This window comes from Cornus florida, unplaced genomic scaffold, assembly GCF_030987335.1.
Source record: "Cornus florida cultivar Cherokee Brave unplaced genomic scaffold, ASM3098733v1 CherokeeBrave_3.0.0_Hap2_Chr11, whole genome shotgun sequence".
Classification (NCBI taxonomy): domain Eukaryota; kingdom Viridiplantae; phylum Streptophyta; class Magnoliopsida; order Cornales; family Cornaceae; genus Cornus; species Cornus florida.
In genome coordinates, this window is record NW_026775581.1 from 81,523,222 (window position 1) to 81,540,690 (window position 17,469).

At 32.4% G+C, this 17,469-nt stretch overlaps 2 protein-coding genes across 2 annotated transcripts; both read right to left on the reverse strand.

Moving 5' to 3' along the window:
* Positions 1-796: 796 nt before the first annotated feature.
* LOC132286109 (BURP domain-containing protein 3-like) lies at positions 797-3,998 on the reverse strand. Its single transcript, XM_059788373.1, has 4 exons — positions 3,954-3,998; positions 3,797-3,853; positions 3,381-3,486; positions 797-1,731 (listed from the first exon to the last, which is right to left on the reverse strand). Exons 2-4 carry the CDS (start codon positions 3,833-3,835, stop codon positions 965-967), a joined length of 912 nt encoding a protein of 303 aa, XP_059644356.1. The 5' UTR covers positions 3,836-3,853; positions 3,954-3,998; the 3' UTR covers positions 797-964.
* A 2,094-nt stretch (positions 3,999-6,092) lies between these two features.
* LOC132281401 (BURP domain-containing protein 5-like) lies at positions 6,093-15,118 on the reverse strand. The gene is made up of 7 exons (XM_059783109.1): positions 14,882-15,118; positions 12,743-12,775; positions 12,430-12,535; positions 11,013-11,691; positions 7,658-7,727; positions 6,330-6,416; positions 6,093-6,269 (listed from the first exon to the last, which is right to left on the reverse strand). Exons 1-7 carry the CDS (start codon positions 15,116-15,118, stop codon positions 6,093-6,095), a joined length of 1,389 nt encoding a protein of 462 aa, XP_059639092.1.
* Between the last annotated feature and the right edge of the window lie 2,351 nt (positions 15,119-17,469).

The following is a 17,469-nucleotide window of genomic DNA, read 5'->3' on the forward strand; positions in this document are numbered from 1 at the left end:
GGTGTTCCAAAGTGTACCCAAAATAAAGCCGGCCCACTATTCACTGTACAGCTTGGAACAACAGCCCAAACTTGGAGCAGTCTGAGAACACGTATTTAGTTTCCAAATCACCTGAATTACAAGACATTTAAAAAATATATTTCTCAAAAAAACATTTTACTTTTAAAGGTATTTTATTTTATTTTTATTTTTTAACAAGGTCTAGATACAAATTAATGAGTAGTTTATTTTTGTTAGATTTTAATAAAATATTTTACTTCGAAAATATTCTAGTATAATTTTTGACAAGCAAACAAAAAAATAAAAATAAAAAAATATATATTTTTTCTATAAAATATTTTATATCCAAACAAACATAGCCCAGTTTCATTAGCCAAATTACACAAACCACACTTCGCATCATCTACCAACCCTCTTTGGTCAAGATTCCATAAACAAGGCACCCTTTCACGAGAGCACTGCTATAGGAAAAACTGATTTTTTATTAGCTAAATTATACAATTATTCTGCAAAACTCTTCGGCTGGCCCAAATATTTAGAAACATTGATTTTCCCATACAAATTTTTAAGCCCCATATTTTTGTATCCTCACTCGTTAATTGTCTTGGAGGATCCAATTTCAATTCACAACTAATATATATGATGATTCAAGGGTTTGAATTTTAATTGGCAAGTTGCAAGGAAAGATTTTTTACAAATGTCTCTTATTCTATTATATGATGCATCATACTGATGCTCATATATATATATATATATATTTTGAAAAGTACTCATATATATCTTGTTCCATAACATATTATACATTAATATATATATATTTTTTTTTCAAAAGTTCAAACAAACACACGTACACATTTATAATACATGCATCTCCCCAGCTAGCTAGCGAGGCTCAAACCGTCACAATTTAAACACACACACACCCCAAAGGAGAGTACTAGTGGAATGCAACTAAGATCGAATTCTAGTTAGCAATCCAGACAATATCATCCTCATTCAGGAAATGGCAGATAGGAAGAGTATTCCCCGGTTTAACCTTGAGCCATTGGAATGCCAAATTCTTGGGATCCCATTGCGACGTATCAGTGTGGCATATTGCTACTGCTTTAGCTTTTGTACCATCTCCAGTACCCACCAAAGAAACCATGTATTCTTTGGTAGCACGTGTTTTGTGGCAGTAAAACACAGCATATTCATAGTTTTGCTTATGGCACACCACTGCATCCTCACCCACCATCTTTGCTCCTGCAATGCTATAGTACTTCTCGACTTGAGCAGTTTCTTTTTCCACCATTGTCGCGATTGCTTGCACATTATTATAATTTCCGAGCTTGGATGTGCTGAAATCTATTATTGACTCCAACGAAGTCGCGCAGTACTTCTCCTCTCCTTCGATTCCAGGCTTCTCGCAGAGCTCGATTATTTGCTTCATTATATCAGCCTCCGTGGAGTAGGTTTTCACCGAAAAGTGATCCAAGATTTGTTGCATCTTATTGGAAGAGAAGGGTATTGATTCGACAACCTGACGAGGTAGGAATGTAGCTGCATTCTTGCTTTTTGTGAAGTGCAAGTTCATGGTCATGCCGGGCTTCATGTCATTTTCCAAGAAGTAAGCAACTACGTTGGTGGTGTCATGAAATTGATCCTCATTATCACTAGCAGCTTCATAGTAACGTACAATATTGCTGATGTCTATGTCAATATTGGTGCCAACTCCTGCCTTTCTTTTCCCTGCATGCATCAACCTTTACACATGAGGTTTTCTTACAATTATTATTATTATATTTTTCCTCCATTTTTTAACCATGACATAAGGGAGTAAATGACTCGAATAAAATACAAGTAAATGATGTATTGTGTTTGGTATAAAATTTTGGAAGAAAAAGAAAAAAAAATAAGGAATTTGGAGGGATATAAATTAGGCACCACGATGAGTAGGTTTGCCCTCATTTTAAAAATAAGAGGAAATGGAAGGAAAAAATTATAAAGTTTAATTAAACTTTAATTCTGATTTTGTCATTAGTTTTATAAAAAGATAAAATCTAAATACCATATGAGAGTGTTAGGTCTTTAACCTTTTCTTTGTGTTTATGTTGTCTTTTTGACTTGAATGATGTTAATTAAGCACAATCTTTTAAGTTTGTCTTATCCTTCTTAGCCATATATATATATATTTTAATTGTATGTCAAAGAGTATGCTGATAAATTCATGAAAAATATAATTAAGAGTTCGTTTGGATAGACATATATGACAAAAATGAAGAGTAAATATAACATTAGTTATGAGAAAATATAGAGTACAACAATACCTTTTATTCATGTGTTGATAAACTATGAATAAATAGAAAGGAAATGATAAAGAGAGAGAGGAAACTATTTTGACTAATTTAAATATCATGCCCTAATGTTAAGATGGGACTCAATTGTCTTTCAAATTTTATTCTTTAAAATGTTAAAAGTTATTTTCAGTATTATGAAAGTATCAATTAAGTGTAACATTTTCTCTCCAAATCTTCTGAAGGATAGCATATATATGAGAGATGTGGACGGTCAAACAATCACTCAAAATCTCTCTCTTTTATTTTTTATTTTTATAATATATATATTTTCATGGCCTCAATGTCAAACCAAACATGAAAATCAAGTCCTTTCATTTTTTTTCTTTTCTTTAATTTCCTTCCAATTCCATCAATCCTTTGAAACCAAGTGTTAAGATCATCATTTTCTTTCTTTTCTCTCATTAATCAATCAAACACTATAGGAGGATTCTTCCATTTTTCCCTACTCCTATTATACCAAACATAGCCTTGGTCTAACCTTGAAGAAGGGGATAAGTAACTGATGAATATATATAATGTGTGTATATACACATATACTGATATATACTTCATAACTTTTCGTTTCATTTGATGGTTGACTCAGAGAGGGGATGTATCTCACAATTTTTGCTAATCTATGGCTAAGAAAACTTTAAATTTTTGGAGATACAGGTGTAATGTCTCCTACAGTTCCTTTGGAATTCTGTTAAGAGTGATCAGATTATATAAGGTTAAGTTATAAATTTTATTTTTGAATTTAAAAAAATAAATTCTACCTACCTCTCCTGCGATTTATCAATATCTCTTAAATAGGCCATGTTGATTTTATAATATCACTTATCTCTCTTGTTAGTGACGACTTCAGTCTAACTTAGAATCAATAATGTATTATTTTACTGAATTGCACGTAAAATGTTTGGTGTCAATTTTAGACATTAAAAGAGCAAAATTAACCTTTTATCCAGCTAAATAAATTATCTTTTCAATCCTTTTTTTTATTTTTTCTTTTTTATTTTCCCAATTAAATCACGTGGAAATAGCGGTATAGATTATAAGATGAACCAGGGTGCAGAAGATCCATGATAGCTTTTGGCATAGGAGTGTTTGGCAACACTGACTTCCAGTAAGCTTCAGGAGTCAGAGCTGCATGGATTGCCACCAGTGCCAGCTGCAACAAAAAATAGAAATGCACTCAATTTCTCATACTATGGTTTCAACAACAAACAAATACAAGATTTACCCAAAAAAGAAGAAGAAACAAATACAATACCTTTCAAAAAAAAAAAAAAAAAAAAAAAGCCATATTATATTTATACATGTCTATGAGGGTGGCCTTGATGCAACTTGATGTTACCCCTATTGTAACAGGGAGCTCATGGGTTCTAAATTTAAAACACCACCTTCGCAGTGACTGAAATATTGTGCACGGGTTAGTCCTTATTCATATAATATATATATATGGAAGTTTAGAAACTTACTGAAAGAAATGCGAAGATGGGTAGGAAATGGAACTCCATTAAAGCTTCAAGAAAGAGCTATATATATATGATGAAAGAGATTAGAGTAGAACCTGAAATCAAAGATTATATGGAAAGAAGTGAAGTGGGATATTGCATTATTTATAAGCGAACCTACCGTCAAGAGTAAAGGTGCAGTTTGGTTGACACAAGAAAAAAGAAATGAATGATACAATAGGAGTAGGTGTTATTATTTTTCCAATCTTTGTTTTCAACTTGGTACTTTGGACTTGAATGGTATTTAACACAATTTTAATATTTGTTTTATCACCTTTTTATCTAAGTATATTCGTCTTTCAAATGTGAAAGAATGTAGCAAAAATTTCATTAAAATAATTTTTTATTTATTTATCTCACCAAAGATGATTAGTGTTAAAATTATCATGTCCTTTCTTTTTTCCTCATTATTATCCTTACCAGTACTTCTTTTCATTCTTTTTCTTTTCTTCTCTTTTCTTTTTTCCCTGATGTTAGACCAAACATAGCTTAAGGAGTCAGATATTTGCTACTTATGCAAAACAAAAAATAAAAGCAACACATCACATGTGTTTTATTATCTCAATTCCCAAAAACATTAAAGGCCACGTGCCTGGTGGGGAACTGCAGTCATGCCAAGGGCCCGATACTCAAGGACGGAGTCAATAAAAGTCCGGGAGAGCACGTGCTCCTTGAGTTGTCCGCACTCTATAATATATGTGGTGTGAAAAAAATTATATATTACCTCCTAAATTTTGTGATTCTTAAAATTATTTTTTTTATTTTTTTGTTATTTTCTCTTTTTACTTTTCAAATTCCTTAAATTTCCTCAATTGAAACTCATCAAAATTTCCTTCCTTAAATTGAAACTCTTTAACTTTTTCCTTTTAAAATTCTCTTATATATATATATATATATATATATTTTTTTTTTTTTTCTTTCGTTTTCTACTTTTACTCTTAAAATTTTTCTTTTTTACGTGCATATTTGAATAATTTTCTTCTTTTATGTCTTTTTAATTTTATAGTTGTTTTATGTCCTCGGAGACAGTTCAGTAATAATCAATCTTGGATCAATCTTAATGCTTTCAACCCTGAATTTATGATATATTAATTGGTGTCTAGAGCAATCATGACTCCAGTCATTAAAAAATATTTTTAATTAAAAGAACAAATAATGTTGATATAGTTAATTGGAAGACATCTCTTTTTTAGTCCCCACCACGTGATCTCGACAACTTAATAATTTATCTCCTGAATTATGAAAAATCAACTTTCCAAGCACCTACTGTACTGGATAGCAGATAAGCAACTTAATAATGTAGAGTCTTACATTATTGCATACACTACTGTACTGGATAGCAGATAAGCAAAACTATTGAAAGGTCTTTGTCGGTACAAGAATCCTAAATTCTAACTATTCAAGCACCTACTTCATTTACTTAAATAGTTTTTAAAAAATAATTATTTAACAAATGATAATTATGACCAACCACATCAAATTCGGTAATAATTCGAGAATTTTTTTTCGATTCCCTATCATTACTCATTAATTTTTGTATCCTTTCACTCAAGAACGATTATGGATATGTTATTTGTGTTATATGCGATTTTGTTTTAAAATTATATACCTATGCTATTACTCTCCCCTTCCCCCTCCATAATTTCCTAGGCCCGTCCGTCCATATTTCCACTGCCAATTATTATTATTATTTTTTAATGACATAATTGTCGCTAAGAATTATTTGGAATTTTTTTTTTTTTTTTTTATCTCAAAAGTATTCTAATAATTCACTTTAAAGAGAAAATTGATTGTTATTTTATTAATAAAATTAAATAAAGAGAAGAATATAAAAATGAAATACGAATATCACATTATTACAGTATTGATTATAAAAATTTGAATCTTTCTTTACCCTTTTAATTGCTCTTTTATATGATCTCATTATATCAGTAGCCTGTAATGTATTCATCCAATTTTCTGGAAAAATGCAAGTGAAGTGTATTATGGGCTGGTCCGAGCCCAATCTGATCTCGGTGAATTTCAATTGAATTGGGCTTTTGAATCAGATAATGGGATTACATTGGTCTGACCTTAGCTCATCCAAGCCTTCATAACTTATAGCCCGACTAAAGTAGTAGAAAGCTTTATTCGAGATATCGAGCTTTTTAGATACTTTTCCAGGCCTTAATGGGCTAAAAATATATTGGATCACCGCATTAAATTTTCCCTCCATTTTATTTTTTTAGGTTAACAAAAACATTTTTATATATCTATCAAATCAAGAACCCTCTTTACAACTAATCAAAGATTCAATATATCCTTGAGAACATATATTCATCGACAATGGATCAGATGGATGAAATCGCACAATAATGTGACAATCACCTCCAAATATCCCCATCTGCCCAACAGATTCAGACCTTCTCAGACCACCATAGCTTCCCCAACTTCTGCACTAGAACAGCATAGCAGAAGAAGAAAGAAGCAACATGATTCCTCAGCACTAAACCCCCACCATTGGTGTTAGACAGCGAGCAGAATAATGCATCTGCTTTCCACATTCCTTCCCTCCTTGATGCTCACAATTTTTCTCCAAACACGTCTGCACAGTTAAGAATATTAATCCAGTGAGCAAATTGAAGCTGCTTAAACGTGCAAGTTGGGTGGGTCAAAACAAATAGTATCATAGTTGATTTTCAAAATGGAGAGCGAGACATGTGGGTCACATCAGAAATGGTCTTAAAAAATGAAGAGTGGGTCCCGAGCGTCTCAAAATGAAAGAAATTATTAAGTAGTGCAGGCCAATGGTGTGCTGACACATAAACAAGTGTGTATATCAACGTGAACTCACTTTTTGCTTATGTGTTTATGTGTGATAGGCTGGATTCAATAGTTCGGACTATGTAATAAATTCTCTCAAAATGGAGAGGGGACAACTCGTTTCGTGGGCAAGTTGTTTAGCTTTCTAAATTTGAGATCTTTCAATATGAATTTTAAATTAGTATTTCAGATTAGTGCTGTAAATTAATCTGATGAGACTGGTATTATTGTTGATTTAGAAGTATCTCCGGAAGCTTACTTACACTTATGATTCTTCTAATATTTATTCTTTTGTTCTGAACTATATACTGAAGTGCTAGATCACAGGTGTCGCAGTAAAAGGAACAAAATTAAAGGATGATTAATATCATGTCCAAAAGAGTGGGGGAGAGTGTTCGCGAACAAGAAACAAAATTAACAAATAAAAGACAGTTTAGAAAGTTAGAGAAAGACAATTATGGAGTAGAGGACAAGGACAACAATGTGAACCTTCCTTCCTTTTATTTGAAAGATTACTAGTATTGGAGTTCACAGGTAAGCATGGACATCCAGTAGTATAGGCTAGTCTTACTTTTGAAGAAATGTATTAGCTTTCTGGTGTTTAATCACTAATGTGGGTAAAAGACACTGCTCTCCAAGTGTCATTAGAGCTAATTGTGATAAAGTGGGGGGCTTGCCGGCTTGAGAGTTCCACTTGCTGCCTAACAAAAACGCTTTATTCCACTATCTCCCACTTGTCCTTGTACCTCTGCCTTCACCCAAATGAGACTTAATGATTAATAGCTAGGGATGGTGACAAAAGGTGTAGGAAGAGAAGAAGATGCCTTCTCTGGACTACTTGTAACTAGACCATGTTTCATCTTGTCCTTTCTGTTGAAAAGTAGAACTGTAGAGGATATATTTCCTAAATGCAGTTGATGACATGGAGAGATCATTCTAGTCTGTGCTTTGAATCAAAACAGAAGGTACATGATGATTCATGTGGGTTAGTGAATTAAAGGCCACTCTAGAAACTACACTTACTAAATACTCGTGGGAGGAAGTTGGGCAGACTGCAGACAGTTTCTTGACTGGAAACTGCACAGAGGGTGCCCTAACCAGAAGAATAAACAAAGTAAATTTAGCTTCACGGAACCTAGAAATCATGTTGATTTACCAACGTAGTGTGGAATCCAATCTTTGAAGGTCTAAAATAAAGACGGAGTGTCATAATAAGCCAATCGCCTGCCTGAGGATGGTGATGTCATTGATTTGCGACAAAGTGAGCCTTCTACAATAAGGAGTTGAATTCTCCATGTCTAGTAAGGTTGTTTGAGAGAGAGAATTTTCATCACAAGTTTAGTTGACCGTCATATTTAATTTAAGATATTAATTAGAATCTCTTAAAATTTGATTTAAGATATTAACACAGGAATCAGAAGTACATTTTGATAGTAATATACTGATCTACATGTTTGAAAAAACAAAAAAAAAACGTACATGTTTGAAAAAACAAAAAAAAAACGTAGGTGAGCAACTTTGAAATTTGATTTGAATGTTTTTTACTCCTCTTCATCTATTCCAGCGTTTGAGTTGGTGAAGAGTCTGCGAATTCTTACTTGGAAAAAAATTGGTGGCAAAAATTTGTTATTTTTCTTTAGTTTCCTCCAATACATCAACAATATTCTTACTAAAAAATGTTTCGCTTAAATCAACCATTAAAAAAAAACTTAGCATTTTCACTTTGTAAAATAGAGAATAGTTAAATTAAATATATAATGTTGATGTTCATCCTAAAAGTATTTTATTTGCACATGCGAAAAGTATGACAATTAACATCATGCAAAAAGTATGATAGGCTCAAGGTATTCTTTCACAATTAAGCAGCAAGTGTTTTCTACAATTTGAGTGCTACAAAGGCACACCAACAATGCACTTGTTTGTGCCAATACTGGCCTTACTGTATGATTATTCCTATTGAAGTGCAGTTATGCTAATCAACACCACTGCCAGAATCATGCTCGTAGTTGGGCTTCTGGTGGAGATCAATATCTGTCTGGTATGCATGAGCCGCACGTGACTCTAACCTATGCTTGGAGGAGTAAGGACAGATAGGTTTTAGAATTTTCCTTATTATAATGAATATGAGTAGTTTGCAATTTTTCCTTTTAATTAGTATTAGGTTCTGTTTGCCTATAAATAAGGTCGGTGTCTTGCAGCTTTTTGGGACAGAGTATCCGTCATTGAATCCATGCCTAATTATACTGTTTATCAAATATTTAATCCTAGAATTCAATTTGTTAAGAGGTGTAATTTTTGTTGAAATTTCAAAATATAAATTAGAAAAAGTTACCTTAGTAAAAATCAGTCAATTGATTCTTACTTGGAGAAAAAAGAAATAATATTATTAAAAAATGAAAAAAACTAAAATAATTAAGTGTTCCAGTACTATACATTATTAACAACTGCACGAATAACATTTTCTATTGCACACCAATTGAATGAAACATAATATATGTATAGCATATTATATTTGGTTGGTTGGATTATTATCGGATTGACCATAATTGTATACGATTTGTTAATTTATCGGATTATCATATTCAAATTGTTAATTGGATTAAATATTCAATCCATCCATATCCAATTTACTGGACCGGATTCGGTTTAAAATCCAATCCTTTGACAGGCCTATGTGCTAGTGGTCATGACTTACCATCTGGTATGGCCTAGCATTTATGGCTGTCATTTTATATATGTATCAAAGAATATTCTCATCTACTCATTTGGTTTTCAGATGTAGGCTGCTTCCTTTTCTAGTAGATGGAAAGGTGCTCTCATCTTTCTTTATGCAACCATCTTTATTGCAGTTGTGATGTTTGACCACAGAGAAACTGAAATCAGGAAGCTTCTCCCATTTTCGTTGGAGATTGTCTTACTATTGTGAATTTCTAAGTGGATTCCCAATTTTTTTTTTTTTTTTTTTTTTTTCCTTCTTACTAGAGTTTTATGGTTAATTGTGATGATGGAACTTTGAAAGGTTTTGCTAGAGCGATCTATTAAATTCCAATATTGGATGAAACTTTTTTGTTTGATAATGGCTTCGTTTCTTGACATGAACCAAAAAAAGAAGAAAGAAAGAAAGAAAACAGAGAAGTTGACTATGGATTGTTTTCTTCAATTCCTTTATCATCCAAAATCAGTTTACCTGGCAACTGAATTGTGTCTACCCACAGAGAATGCTGATTTACTTGGCTTGTATTGATTGCTTAGTGTTGTGTTGCAATCCTGAGTCATTTTAAATTTTCATATTTTCTTGTTAATAATCAAACAGTATAACTGTGCTACTTACATGAAGGGTGTCCTCTAATATGCTTATTTTTATGTTACTATAATGGTTTATGTTATTGACTTTCCATTTAGAGTTGAATTGAATTGATAAATTACACAAAGACATATTGATCCTTTTTCTAATACTTGAAGCATTGTGGGTTGTAAAAAATATGGTTCTTGTTCACACACAGACACAAGACATATATGTATATTTTCTTTTATTGATTTGCAAGCATGGTAAAAAAAAAAAAAAAAAATTGGAGCCTTGGTGGTTGAATTTGAAACCTTTGTGATTATATGTCTTCAATCTTATTTTTCTTTTTCTTTTTTTCTTTTTTCTTTTTTTCTAGTAGATTTCTTGACCAGCTAAGGTGAAGGTCTCATAGCCTTTTTTTACACCAAATAATCTCATTTATAAATGAGCATGATGAATTCAAATTATTATTATATCTAGCAATACTCTCTTCTTACCTGGTATATTGATTTTCTAACTTATCCGGAACATTGGTTAATTAGTGTCGTTGCAAGAAACCTGTTATGATTTTCCTTTGTTTGCTCAATAATTTAACCTTGTTTCAATTATAGACTCTGTTTGGTTGGCTGATACAGTGGGTAAACTGGAAAAAGAAGAGGAAAATAGCAAGAAAAGCAATTACCCTAGTGGTTCTGTTTTGGTTAAATAAAATGTAGTAGAATTTTCTCAAAATATGTTCAAGAGCAAATATATATTTTTCTTTACATTGCATCTTCTTTTGCTCCACTAAATCTGCAAACAGAGCCTTACAGAAAATTTTAGTTGTTAGTCAAATAAGGGCTTTGTTTTAAGATTGTAGTCTAATGTAATATTTGTTACATTAGACACTCTGCCATACTGAATACAGAAATAGCACAAAGATGAAAATATCTCTTATTCTATAAAACGATGCATCACACAGATACTCGTCTTGTTCCATAACATATGCATCATAACATTTTTTCGAAAGTTCAAACAAACACACGTACACACCTATAATATGTCCCTAACCGGGGTTAGGCTCAAACTGTCACGATATAAACTCACACACACCAAATGAGTACTGGTGGATGGAATATTGTGTATGTTTTGCAGATCAAATTCTGATTAGCAACCCAGACGATATCATCCTCGTTAAGGAAATGACAGATAGGTATAGTAGTCCCCAGTTTAACCTTGAGCACTTGGAAGGCCAAATGCTTCGGGTTCCATTCTGATGTATCAGCATGGCACGCGGCTACTGCTTTAGCTCTTGTCCCGTCTGCGCCCACCAAGGAAACGATGTAGGCTTTGGTGGCATGTATTTTGTGGCAGTAAAACACAGCATATGGATAGTTTTGGTTATGGCACACCACTGCATCCTCACCCACCATCTTTGCTCCTGCAATGCTATACTTCTGGAGTTGAGTTTGAAACGAAGTCGTGCAATACTTCTCCTCTCCTTCCATTGCAGGCTTCTCGCACCCTTTGATTGTTGTCTTCATTATATCAGCCTCCATCGAGTTGGATTTCACCGAAAATTGATTCAAAATTTGTTGCATCTTATTGGAAGAGAAGGGTATTGATTCAGCAATCTGACGAGGTAGGAAAGGAGCTGCATTCGCGGTTTTTGTGAAGTGCAAGTTCATCATCATGCCGGGTTTCATGTCATTTTCCAAGAAGAAAAGAGGTGAGTCCTTTCCTGCGGTTCCTTTCCCTAATCTCATCCAACTGCTCTCCTCTTCAATCCGTTCTGCAAATTAGCAACAGGAAAAATAAATATATTCCACGTGCTGGTGTGCATACATTATTCTTTCGAAACCTGTACATCTCACAGATAGGGCTCCCTTTTTAATTTGGCCTTAGAATTTTTTTATTACCATTTTTTTTTTTCCCGATTATTGATTACCAATTTACCATCTATATATTATTTATGCTTTTTTCTTATGCAATTTTATCATCTTGTTAACCTAGTTTAGAAAAGTTTCGTCTTATTTTTGCTATTGTTTAAAAATTTGGGAGAGCTGAATTTACTGCCCCCCTAGGCTTGTGGAAAGTGTAGTATTGAAAATCCCTTCAGGTTTTGTTACAATATTTTCCCTCCATTTTTTCGACCAAGAAATAAGTAAATGACTCCAATGGACTGAGATGTAGATTGAACAAAATGCTTGGGATGATTTCAATTCTTAGTCTAAGCTTAAAAGGGGGATAAGTAACTGATGAATGTATAAATCTAAGGGCAAGGGAGCCTTAAGTTTTTGGGAAAAAAAAATGCTGGATCTCTCTCTCTCTCTCTCTCTCTCTCTATATATATATATATATATAAGTGATGTTCAGTAAAGAAAATGAATTGTTGATTTCCTCCAATTTGGACATTTTTCTTACTCAGATACTGTACAATTGTACAAAACGTGACAACGTTATCAAATATGTTTCTGTCAATTGTTTATGTTTTTTGCTGATTTGGCAACAAAAATATTATAAGACAAACCAGGGTGCAGAAGATCCATGCTGGCTTTTGGCATAGGAGTGTTTGGCAACACTGACTCCCAGTACCCTCCAGGAGTTAAAGCTACATAGCTTGCCACTAGTGCCAGCTGCAACAAAAAATAGAAATGAACTCCCTTTTAATGTACTATACATATGTACAAGGGCAGCCTTGGTGCAACCGTAAGATTGTTACAAGGACGACACGAGCCTATTAATAAATTTACATATAAGAGAAACAAACACATAACTCAAAAAAAATAAAAATAAAAAAATTCCTAATTATTTTCAGGGGTTGTGGAAGTTTAGAAACTCACAGAAAGAAATGAGAAGATGGGTAGGAAATGGAACTTGAGAAGATGGGTAGGAAATGGAACTTTATATTGACATCTTGACTTCTACACTTTACTTTCTAGGGATAATTGTGTCATTTTCTTTATTAACAAAATGAAACATAGTGCAGGGTGCTTTTGTGGAATGCAAATTATTACACCGTCCCATTTGGTTTTAGCCCCCACATTTTGGTAATACCTTACTATAATACAAACACATTATGTAATATGTAATTTTAATCTTAATTAGAGAGTGTAATTTTAATATTTAAATTTTGAGTAAAGTTTTGTTAAGTTATTTGATCTGTTAATGTTTTCTATGTTAATTATTTAGAAAAAAGGTTAAATGTCTTAAATTAATGGTGATTAAGATTTCAAATTAGAAGAACAAGTTTGCCCTTCACGAATAAAATATTTCTAACTCTTGACTACAATTCAAAAACATTTAAAGTGGTTATGGTAAAAAAAAAAAAATGAAAAAATTTACCAGACAAAAAAGAAAAAGGTGAAAAAAACTGTTTGAAAGTAAAGTAGGTTTTGTTGAAGAATAAAGCAAGGAAAGATTATTTACTAGTCAGGTTGGGCTCGGGCAAGCCCATAATTCATATGATAGGGCTTTAGCCTCAGATAGTGAGATCACATTGGGCTGGCCTGAGTTCAGAGCCTAGACTGCCTAAGATACTTGTCCAGGCCCAAATGGGCTTGCTAAACCCAAAAATATTGGCCTCCATTTTTAAGCATTGTAACCTAATGGATCACCAGGTAAATGTATTAAATTTGCCCTACCATTTATTCAGGTTAATAATAGTACCCAAATTCAATTCACAACTAATGAATTTGAGATTTGACATTCATTCAAGGGTTTGAATTTTAATTGCTAAGATGGAAGGAAGAAATATTTACTAATCTGCACAATTGTTTTTTGGGGTTTTTTTTAGTTTAATTCCATAATTTTGTATAGGTTTTGACAATGGTCCCTTTTAAAAAAAAAACATTAGAAATTAATCCTATTTTTATATATTTTAGTTAGCCAATAAAACAACTTTAACTTTAAAAGTGCATTTTCTTTAAATTCTAAAAATACCTTTAATTTATTTTCTGCCAAACTACCATAACTGAACCCTAAATTCCAAAAATAGCTTCCCTGGCTACCATCAAAACCTTACCTCTGTCTTGTTGGCTGCAACTCGTTCTCATTCGTCGGTCATTCACAACTTCAAAATGTAATCTTCAATCAAGTTTTGACTTATGCAATCTTAAAAAAATTCAGATTGTGAGATCCTTGGTGTTAGTTCTCCAAATTGAACCTTGAGTTTTTTTTTAATTTTTTTATTTTCCGTTAAGTTGTTTCTTGTTTCAGGGGTCTCACTGTTTTGTTTGATCAATGCCTTGTACTTTAATGGTGTAAATGAAAACAAAATATATATAAAAAAATTTAATTGACTTTCACTGAAACAGTAGATGGATTACATATGGTAAACAATGATGTCTATTTTTTTTATTGGGTAAAGTTATTCCATTGAAGTTTGACAACAATTTCTTAAAATGAACTTTATATTTGGAATGACAAGAGTTTTTGTATTTTCTCATAATCCAACCAAATTTTTATTTATATTGCTGGAAAAGAATTTTTTTTTATATTGCATGGAAAGTTCCTATATGAAGAAAGAGGTGACAGCTAAAATCATGCCCCGAGAGTTTAATCAAAGGGATAATTTTGAAATTTTATATTAAAAAAAAAAGGCACTCTCAATTGTAACGTGGTTTGATGGATGGTGTGTTGACTAATTGAAATGTTAAAAAATAGGATCAATGTCTAATACTTTTTAATAAAAGGACCAATGTCAAAACTGATGCAAAATTATGAGATTTAACTCAAAAAAAACCATTGATTTTTCTTAGGGAGAAAAAAATAAAAATATGTTGAATGCACTTCAATTGGGTTTTTTCTGGATGTTTAGGGATAGCAACTAAACATTACTGTAGATTATAATATACGTCCAGAAAAATTAAAATATTATACTTGGTCATTGCTGGTTAGACCACGCCAGTTCCTGCCTGGCACTCTTCTGAAATGGATTAAGTGATCTCGAGCTACTAATCCCCGAATTGCAAACCCCGTACGAGGAAGGAGTCACCACCATTCTCTCTTATGTGGAGGTACTCCTCTCCAGTAGGATGGGTTCCACCTCCTATATTGACCTCGAAGCTCTCTCCTGCAGACATAGCTTCGATCTTGAAAAGAGACCTCTCATCTCGAGTCCGCCTACTTATGAGACTCTGAGTACGTAGCAGGGACAGTGGTCTCGTGGAGTCTGGAAGGCAGAGCCCCAAGAGACCTCTCTCCCCAATTTCTAGCATCAGGAATTTGAGGTATAGTAGATAGGTGGCTGGAATCTAAGAAAACGCCTCGAGGATAGGTTAGCATGAGATGGAAAGGATGATTGTTACTTGGGACCAAGCTCCTACCAGAGGGCAGATGGTGCATTAAATGCACCAACCTGCCGATATGACCCACATAAAATGTAGGAGGTGACCCTTCCCTCAAACCGAGATATTAACCGCCTTGGGCCACCTACCGGTGTCCCATCTGTCAGAGGCATGACCATTAGACCTATAGTTAAAAGAGGAACTATCCTCGTAATCGGAGGTCCTTAACTGAAAGAACTAGTATAAATAACAGAAATAATCAATCATTAAAAGACAGACCATCTACTCCCGAGCTCGAGCTACCTGGTACTAGTTTTTGCCTTCCCTCTCTTAATCTCACTAGGAAAGAAGAATCTTTCGTGTTGCTTAGATTCTCTTTTGAATGTTAACTTCAGCATTCTTGACCTACGTAAGAATAATTTCCTCACTTCAAAGAATTTTCATCAACATTTTTAAGACAATTGGTTTATTAAATTATATTAAATCATTAGCTCCTAGTCTCCTACTAATTGTACTTTGGGTGTAGGAATCTACTAGATGATTGGCAATGAATAGATTCGTGCCTTTTGGGTTGAAGAAACACAACAAACTCTTCAGCCGAATAAGTTATTGTCCAGTGAGATTCTACTATGATCATTCCCAAACCAAACCACAAAATTAAAGTTTCATGTCAAATAGATGGAATAAATTGGCTTACACAGTTTTTTTTAATCATTTTCCCTTAAAAAAAAAAATATCAAATGTCACTATGAAACTTGTATTCCATTACTTTGATATTAGTGGATAACAATATATCTATGTGCGTGTATATATTATATATATCTTCTTCTTCTCTTTTTCTTTTTTCTTTTTTTTTTTTTTTCTTTTTTTGTCTCTTTTACCTAAATTCGTAGTTTCTTTATCTTTCTTTTCCTTTTCTTTCTTTATTTTATTTTAAATTTTTTATAGAAAAAAGTCGTGGGCATCCCTTCTTCTGTCTAATCAAGCTTTTTAACTTATAATTGATGATATGTAACAATATATAAACATGATGCCATTCTGATACTGTGTGTGTATAGTTTTGTCCAATTGAATTGAGTGGATGGATGATACAAAGTTCACATTTCATTCCTTACAATAACCATGACTTGTGAAGTGTGCTTCAAGCTTTCGAAAGATTGCTAGTATTATAATTATTATTTTTATCCCTCTTGTCACACTAGACATTACTTTTATTTGTTCACAATGATACTTGATGATATAAACTGTCATTATTGTGTTATTTCAAAAGGTTTTAAATAAAAAGCTCTCTTCTGAACTTATTTAATACAAATCATTGGGGGTGGGCTGAGAAGACACCACAAAGCTTTCCATGTAGGTATATAAAAGCCAACCTGAACAAATTATAAAATACATGATCAGATCACATTTTAGAGAATCTTTGTGAGAACAACTTCTTGGGAATACTAGAATACATATATAATACAATCATCGTGCATCATACAAATTGGAATCACATAGATAGCAATTAATTTGAATGTAGTGAGTTAAAAGTTTTTTTTTTTTTTTTTTTTAATTTAAATGGTAGTTAATTAGTTTTGATCTTTCAAATAAAAATAGAAACATGTTTGGACAGACTAAGTTGACATTAGATATTCGTTTCGATACTCACCAAAGGTGAAGCCTGAACTTAAAATAATTTTGTAAATAGTCGGAAGTCTAAAGTGGGCTAACAGACGTGTTGATTCTTAATTATATAAAAAATAAAAATAAAAAACTAATTGTTTTCTATTTATTTTGAGTTCCTCATATATAATCAAAATTAAAGAGAATAACCTACCCCAAAGGTTCCTGTATCTATTGAAACTGTTCCTATGTAATGGAACATTGTGTTAGAAATTAAACTTGATATATTATATTATTATGTTAGACTTACTAAGTTACATTTGGGATGAACAAGATAACAATATTGAATATCTTTTGTTATGAAAATCACAAAAGTGAGAACTGATATATAAGCATGTATAATGGACTTATATATATACTATATTGAAAAAATGAAACTATGCATTTTTACTTTAATTATATATATATATATATATATATATATATATATATATCTCCTAAAATTGGAATTGAGGCACTGTTCCTAAAAGATAATTAATTAATTATTATTATTAAGTTATATTTGGCAAGAAATATATTTAAATGCCAAACCTTTATTTTTTATTTTTTTATGGGATACTTGAAAGCTCAACAATCTTCTTTAAAAGTTGAGAAAGTATCATTAAATTATAATATGT

What these genes read in the sequence shown, in the direction of transcription:
- LOC132286109 (XM_059788373.1), bottom strand. Translation starts at nt 3,835, where the DNA reads ATGGAGTTCCATTTCCTACCCATCTTCGCATTTCTTTCA. An exon ending in CCATCTTCGCATTTCTTTCA is followed by an intron (nt 3,487 to 3,796) that starts GTAAGTTTCTAA and finishes TTTTTGTTGCAG; the next exon opens with CTGGCACTGGTGGCAATCCA. An exon ending in CATGGATCTTCTGCACCCTG is followed by an intron (nt 1,732 to 3,380) that starts GTTCATCTTATA and finishes TGATGCATGCAG; the next exon opens with GGAAAAGAAAGGCAGGAGTT.
- LOC132281401 (XM_059783109.1), bottom strand. Translation starts at nt 15,118, where the DNA reads ATGCTAGAAATTGGGGAGAGAGGTCTCTTGGGGCTCTGCCTTCCAGAC. An exon ending in ATGGTGGTGACTCCTTCCTC is followed by an intron (nt 12,776 to 14,881) that starts GTACGGGGTTTG and finishes CATCTTCTCAAG; the next exon opens with TTCCATTTCCTACCCATCTT. An exon ending in CATGGATCTTCTGCACCCTG is followed by an intron (nt 11,692 to 12,429) that starts GTTTGTCTTATA and finishes GCTAATTTGCAG; the next exon opens with AACGGATTGAAGAGGAGAGC.